Source organism: Pinus tabuliformis, chromosome 5_2, assembly GCF_031772625.1.
Source record: "Pinus tabuliformis cultivar Carrire ecotype Pingquan chromosome 5_2, CPIR1, whole genome shotgun sequence".
Classification (NCBI taxonomy): Eukaryota; Viridiplantae; Streptophyta; class Pinopsida; order Pinales; family Pinaceae; genus Pinus; species Pinus tabuliformis.
The window spans coordinates 759908830-759916847 of NC_142306.1; the positions used below are offsets into that span (position 1 = coordinate 759908830).

An 8018-nucleotide genomic window follows, 5' to 3' on the forward strand; every position below is an offset into this window, starting at 1 on the left:
TGATCTAATGAGGTTACTAGAGCCACCACTAGGGAAATTAGAAGGTTTGCAAAGTGATTGTTTAGTTTATAAAAAAACCCGGAGATAGACTGAAGCAGCATTGATCTACTTTGCACTTGCATAGAAAATGCATTTTGAAGGCTAGATGGCTTGACTTTAGGCTCCGTCTGTAAGTTTATAAAGAAACAAATATAGACAAACAAACAATCTATTCGCTCCCCAGTATGGTCTCCATTTTGTTATCGAGAAATCTAGTTTCCACTCGGAGCTTCTAGTCCCACTAAGACTGGTAGTTATCTTAGAAACAAACAAACTAAAACTACTTTCGTTTTCCTTTATGAGAAGTAGATAAGAGAGGAATGAAGGACACCAACATCAGTCTTATGCTTGGTTCCTCGCTTAGTTCCTCTCCCTTCTGACAAATCCTTGTCGCTTCTCCTTCATCTACCCAGCTTCAAAGAGCACCTGTGGGATCAAAGTAGCATAATACTATCGAAGAACAGAGATCTACAATCATAAACAATATAGGACCAGATATATATTGACCACACAAATGCATATATCATCAAACATACAAGAATGTCGAGGAAAACTGAATAGCTTTATTAATATCAAGAATAGCAAAGAGGATTACAAACAATTGTTCTGACCCAGCATCATCCTCCAGTATGAAAGCCCTTCTTTCACCTCATGAAAATCTTAGATCACCCAGCACTATGATGTTCCACCAAGAAACCAACAGAACTTCCTTCCAAGATACAAAATTCCAGCCTCTGGATCTCTGGGATGAGGGATCCATATATAGATGATTGCACGGAGGTGAGTCAGCTTCTGGGGTTTTTATTAGTGTCTTCTCTCTAATAATTCTTGATTCCACTTGGAGATTTCATTGATCTCTTACTCATCCTTGGGCGAATTTAGAGAGACAAGTGTCCTGGGGAAGTTTCTGGAAGATTCCAAGATCATCCACTTAGCAAACTGCGTCCGCCATTTGTCTACTCTCGTCCATCGCACCCTATAGAAGGACTTTTCATTATGCATCGCATCCCCCGTGTGTAATAGGTGTGATGCATCTCACCCTCAGCACTGAGCAATCAGTATGGTCCAGTTTTGACCATTTCTGAGTAGTTTTTCATGGAGAACTTCTGGGAGATAATGTAATCAGCTGACCTCGTTCCTTTAGGGTATGAAACAACACTTTTAGGGACTTAGGAGCCCTTGGTTTATGGACATGTATGATTTGGGTTGCAGTGCCCAAAAATTTCTATAACACCATGATACTCTGGGAGGAACCTTTTCTGGTTGTGAATATTCTGTTGTTGTGTTCTTTCTAGACATCCTAGATTAGAAAGCCTGGAACTAAAGCCCAAGTTCTGTTAATTATTTCATTATTAGAGAAATTTTTCCTCCAGTGCTTCAGAGTACTGGTAATGCTGCCCATGTCCCTGTCAGTTTGTCTGAATATAGAAGCTACCGAATTCCACAAGGTGGATGTGAAAGGGCAGGGGTTGAGTAGGTGATCCATAGTTGCTTCTTGTAGTTCACATAGCTGGCATCTAGATGAACTAGATACTCCTCTTTTCCTCAAGTTTTCCCAAGTCAGAATTTTTTTATGTTGCACTAACCATGTGAAGAGTTTGATTTTCATCCAGCTTTAGTTCAGCCATAGGTCCTTCCACACTCAATCGAGGTTTGGAATGTCAAACCCAAGGGACATTCATTTGGCTTCTTTAAGGTTAAAGTTTCCTTCATAATTTTTGCATATGCCTTCAATGAGGAGTCATCATTGTATACTAGGTTCTTCCATATTCTCCATTTTCCCTCTCTTCTGTCCTGATCCCAACAGTCATTTACCTTGAGTAACCCTTTGGTGTCAGTATCGTTCTTGAGATTGACAAATTCTTCTCTAAACAATTTAGGTTCTTGTTGCCAATTATCTTCCCAAAACCAAGCAAGGTTTCCATCTCTGATTTCCTAGAAACTGTGTTTTTGCACAATTTCTCTGTTCTCCCAAGCTTTATTCCAAATGTGGGGGCCTTTGATGAGCCCTGACATTCTAATATGATCATGTTCTTGCCAATTGTTTGCATATTTTTGTTTCCAAATTTTGGCCCAAGGGGAAGTAGATTCTTTTAGCCCTGTCCACCATAGTTTTGCACCCAAAACTTTGTCTAGTGTTTCAGGGTCATCCAGTCCCAAGCATCCATGTGTCTTAGGTTTACAGATCTTTTCCCAGGCCACTAACGCCCATTTTCTTTTCTCTTCCCCTTTGCCCTAAATAAAATCTCTTTGGGTATTTCTAAATTGTTGGATAACTCCTTTAGGAGTTGGAAGGGTTGAAAACATAAAGATGGGGATTGTTTGGAGGCTAGCTTTTGTGAGCACTAGTCTTCCTGCTAAATTCAAAGACCTGTTTGTCCACTTCCAGATTTTGTCTTGGAGATTATTAATAACAGGCTCCCAAATTTCTTTTCTCAAAGGTTTTTCTATTAGTGGTACTCCCAAATATTTGGAACGTAGCATATCTCTTTGAAAGCCTAGAATTCTAGATATATTTCTCTAAATAGCAATGTCAGTATTAAAAAATAAAATCTTTGATTTGGTTAGGCTTACCTCTCTACCCACAACCTTTGCAAAGTCAATAAGGATTTGCTTGTAGGCTAGAGCTTCCTTGATTGTGGGTATACCTTGTAGCATGGTATTGTCCACAAATTGTTGATGGGTCAAAGCATCTCCATTCAGGGTGAGTTTGAGACCCTGGATTTTGACTTCTGCTTTGGAAAATTTGATAGCTTTGCCCAACCCTTACATCATGAGAATAAAGAGGAAGGGTGAGAGTGGGTCTCCTTGCTTGAGTCCTCTTGAAGGTTTAAAGGTTTTGGACACTGAACCATTTAACAGGAAATGAAAAACTGGATGTGGTTACCAAGGCTATTACCCATCTTACCCAGTTATGATCAAAGCCATATGCTATTAGAACTTCCCTAATGTATGCCCACCTTAGTTTATCATAAGCCTTCTCTAGATCAAGTTGTATAATCATTCCTACCTGCCTATTGCTCTTAAGTGAGTGAACCACCTCGTGAGCTTGAATGATGTTGTTGAGAATTTTCCTGCCTTCCACATATCCAGTTTTCTCCTCAGACACGAGAGTTGGAAGAAGGGGCTTAAGCCTGTTTGCAATTATTTTGGAGATGATTTTGTACACCACATTGCATAATGCTATTGGTCTAAATCTGTCTAGTGTTATGGCATTATCCTACTTTGGAATCAAGGATATGAAAGAGGTGTTGAGCACCTTCAAAACTGTTTTGTTTTTCCTTGAGTCCTCCACCACATCACAGATATCGTGCTTGACAATGTCCCAACATGCTTTGAAGAAGTCAACATTGAAACCATCCGGACCTGGTGCTTTCCCATTTTGCATCTCTTTGATTACTTCGCTAACTTCCTCTTCATTCACGGGCTTGTTTAGATTATAATTGTCTTCTCTTGTCACCAGCTTAGGAATATGCCTTGTAAAGTCATTGATGAATTGTGATCTGTCTATGAGAGGTTCCTCTGCTATTCCTTGGAAATGTTGAACCAGAGCAGCTTCTATTTCTTTGTGGGTATTGAGTTGATTTCCTTGAGAATCTTTGATTTTTGAGATCCTGTTATGGGACCTATGATCCATGGTAGATTTATGAAAAAACCTTGTATTCCTTTCTCCTTCTTTTAACCATTGTACCCTTGATTTCTGTTTCCATAATATCTCCTCTTGCTTGCATAATCCTTCCCATTCCTGTTGATGATATTCAGCCTATTCCTTTCTCTCCTCGTTGAAGCCCTATGTGATGAGGTTTTGATTAATTTCCTATAGCTTCATTTCAACTACTTTTTTTGCTTCAAAGATGTTGCCAAATTCATTCTTATTCCAATCTTTAAGCCTAAGTTTGATGTGTTTCAATCTCTGCTGCAGAAGGAACATTTTAGTGCCCTAAACTTGCATATCCTCTATCCATCATTTTTCAATATTGCTAATGAAGTCAGGATGGGTAAGAAAAATGTTTTCAAACCTGAAAGGTCAATTTCTTAGAGTTCCTATAAAGGACGCTTCAAGTTGAATAGGCCAGTGATCCGAGCCACCATAAGGAAGAATCATAGCTGACAAGTCAAGGCCTGTAAAGATGAGGTCCTCCGAGATAATAAACCTGTCTAGTTTTGAGGCCACTTGAGCCTCTCCTCCCCTTTTATTATTCTGGGTGAAGATACCATTACTAGTCTCTATATCTACCAGCCTCATGTTGTTTATGAAATTTTGAAAAGCTATGGAATCTCTACCAAGTGATCTGGTTCCACCCTTTTTTCCCGATAGCGATCTGATCATGTTAAAGTCCCCTCCTAGAATCCAAGGGATACCCAAATGTCTTTTTCTTAATTCCTCTAATGAGGTAAGAAGCTTGAGTTTATCTTCATGCTTTTGTGGACCATAAACATTTGTGATTAAATAAACTTCCTTGTCCCCCAAAGGTTGGATTAGCATTGATAGATAATTCTTGGATGCTTCAACATCTAGGATACCTATTCTCTAAGGGTTCCAAAGTGTGAGAATTCCTCCTACCGATTTATTTGCTTTAACTTCTGGATATTCATATTTAATCAGCCATTTGCTGTGTATTTCTCTTATTTTGTCTATTGAACATTTTGTTTCCTGGATAAATATCATATCTAGTTTTTAATCTTTCATTCTATTGTTGAGATTTCTTTGTTTCCTTTTGCTTCCTAGACCCCTAATATTCCATGTTGTAAGCTTCACTAAGAAATATTTGTAAATTAATAACTAGTTAGGTCTTTCATCTTACCTGAGTTGATCATGAGTTTCCCACACTCTATTTGCAACTCATTCTGTCTTTGTCTTCCTCTTTTCCTACCTGGGTTCTTGGGAGTTTGTCCCATTGTTGCCTTCATCGTTTTAACCCCTTCGTTGTCCTGACTGTCATAATTACTTTTGACCCCCACACCTTTTGCTTGAGTTCTCCACAGGAATAGCTATTTCACTCTGTTAAATTCCTCTTGAGGTAATGACTCCACTCCTTTGGTTTTTCCCTGCTCCAGGAACGTTTCCAGATCGAGATGTTCCCTTTCAATAATATCCTGCAGTTCATGATCCTCCGTTCCCACTTCGCTTGGGGTCATCTCTTGGTCCCTGTCAAGTTCCATAGTGTTCGGCAGATCCTCCTTGTGTTGGTTGTTTTCAAATCTATCCTCCATGTTTTCCTCCTTTTCCTTTTCTACATGGCTATCCTCCAGTTCCTGGTTCTCTTTATCGTTCCCCTATTCCTCTTCTAAAATCTTGAACCTATTCTGATTAAGATGCTTTTCCTCATTATATTTTTTCTGGTTCTTTCTCCCTCCTCTACCTTTACCTCCCACTTTGGTGAAACTTTCTGTTTCTTTCCCTAAGGTGGCTTTAATACTACTCTCAATTTTGTTTAAAGGCAGTCTATGAATAGATGTCTGTGTTCATGGCATTTGCGGCATCTGAAAGGGACATGCTCATAGTCCACCGCCTACACCCATTCTTCATCACATACTTCTAGAATTATCTCATCTGGTAGAGCTCCTGAAAGGTCCATTTCTACACATATACGTGCAAAGGAGGTGTATTTTCCTCGCAGTGTGGCCTCTGATATTTTCAAAAAATGCCCTAGTTTATTTCTTATGGCTTTTAATGATTTTGGCTACCAATAATCTAGAGGTAGGGAATAGAGTCTTACCCATACCGGAATCAAAGTAAATGTCTCTCGTTCCGGGACAAAATTCATTATCCATGGCCCCATATAGAGGCCTGCGGCAACATAAAAGTACGGTCCTCCTTCAAACACCTTGTCTTTATCCTCTATGTTTGTAAAAATGACTGTGAAAAAACCCTTGGATCCAAGGTGCAGATATATGCTTCCCTTAGGTTTCAAATGATTCTTTATCCATGCATTTAAAGCTTTCTTCGTAGGCCATAACCCCATCAATTTACATATCACTGCATAATTCGCCATGTGCTCCCTATGCGCCTATAGCGCTGGATCACTTAACACCACTCGGGGTGTGATGGTCACCCTAGGTTTACATGGTCCTGCCTGACTTCTTTGCTCAGCTTTCTGACTATCTCCCTCTATTTGCTTCTCTTTTCTGACTTCTTCCTACTTACCTTCCTACCCCTATGCATTTGTGTTCTCCTGTTTCCCTTTTCCTGAATTCCTGGTTTCAATTTCCAGTGATTTCTTGAAGCTATTGGAGACTACTTGCTTGTAGGAGGGAGTAGAGCTCCCCCCTCTTGCCCCTCCATGGTACCCAACCCTAGTTTTCCTCTACAAACCCTAGCTTTGCACGTCTTTCTTCCTCTCAGCGTCGCTTCCAATCCCTTGACTCCAAAATCTATTCATCCATATTATCTTATATTAAAGATTGTATCAATAATTAAATTTTTTCATTTTATATGTATGAAACATTTTGCTTATTCTTCTCCAAAATGTGTTTTTAATTAGTGTAGAATATGTTATTTATAATTTATCATAATAAAAAATGGAATAAAAAGATAAATTTTATCTACATATATAATTATATAAAATAAAAACACAATATATTATATATTATAATATTTTATCTACATATATAATTATATAAAATAAAAACACAATATATTATATATTATAATATTTTAAATTATATTTCAAATTAATTATTATAATGAAATTTAATAATTTTTTATAATTGAATTTCTGATGACATAAATAAACAGAGATTTACTAGCATATTTTTTTTACCAATTATACTACCACCAACAACCAAAAAAATTAATAATTTTAAAATAACCATATATTACTTTAAAAATAGCATTTGCCTCCATGGAATTCCTCCCCATTCCAATATCCGGCATTTGCGGTCTTCACCGAGATGAGGCTGTTGATGTCCACGCCCACGTGATTGTCGTTGGGGTCCTCCAATTCCACGCGCCTCGTCGTATCAAACTCCACAGCGAACAAGTGATTGTATGCTTGCCCGTTGTTGGTACCGTTAACCAAGCCTATATACTCCGACGCCAGACCAGCCATGAGAGTTGTGTTGGGCGCTATTCCGTGACCGCCAGCGTCAAGGTGGGGATGAACCATGCTGAAAACAAAGGTAGTGCTGAAGGAGGAAAGCGTCCCGTTGCTTTTCATCTGCACGGGAGTTGAATACAGCGCCCGGCCGAGCACCCAGTGCGTGTGATTTGTGAGGGCCACAGCAGATCGGGAGGGAATGAGTGTAGCACCTGCCTCCAAGATCAAGTTGGTTCCATTGAATTCGTTGAAGACAAACGTGGTAGGAGAAACTGGTATAACAAGGGTGAAGATGACCATAACAGTGAGGCTGCTGACACAAGGTTTCAGAGAAACGGGCAGAGAGTCCATTGCCTTTTCTTTTTCATGTCCGTTCCATATTTGCTGAACACAGCACATATACATATAAAATGAACGCGCAATGACGAGGGAATCATATGAGGGAGAAAGTCGACCACGCAATTTTTTCTTCTCGACCCGCCCTCCACTTTTGAAAAAATTAATATCCCACTCAACTCAACAACCGCACTAAGGACCCGCTGCAATTATGTCAACGAACCCACATTCGGTAACGACGAAATTCGATGGTGACTTAAGTCTTCAGAATTGAGTCTTGAATAATTGAAGAAAGTAAAAAAAACCATAATAATTTAATAATAAATATCAGACTGAGCAACAATTTTTAATAATCTCATAAAAATCAATTAGATTATTCGCATTAAATTTATATTAATTATTAGATCGTTAAGTATTTCTTTTCTTTCGAATCAGTGAATTTCATTTTTTTCCCTATCTTCTCGTTGTGATTTTGATATTTGTTTGTTGTTAAAATTAAAGAGTTATTTTTACTGAGATTTTTTTAAAATTTTTCATAAAATTTTATTGAAATCATAAATTTGATGAGTAATTTTACTCTATCAAAATTTTCAAAATATTGAA

General features: G+C 38.4%; 1 protein-coding gene across 1 annotated transcript; it reads right to left on the minus strand.

The window, feature by feature from the left end:
• Positions 1-6863: 6863 nt before the first annotated feature.
• LOC149161499 (L-type lectin-domain containing receptor kinase IV.4-like) lies at positions 6864-7478 on the minus strand. The gene has a single exon (XM_089434900.1). It carries the CDS (start codon positions 7476-7478, stop codon positions 6864-6866), a length of 615 nt encoding a protein of 204 aa, XP_089291026.1.
• Between the last annotated feature and the right edge of the window lie 540 nt (positions 7479-8018).

Bases quoted from the DNA above. Each gene is read 5' to 3' on its own strand.
- LOC149161499 (XM_089434900.1), bottom strand. From the start codon at position 7,478: ATGTGCTGTGTTCAGCAAATATGGAACGGACATGAAAAAGAAAAGGCA.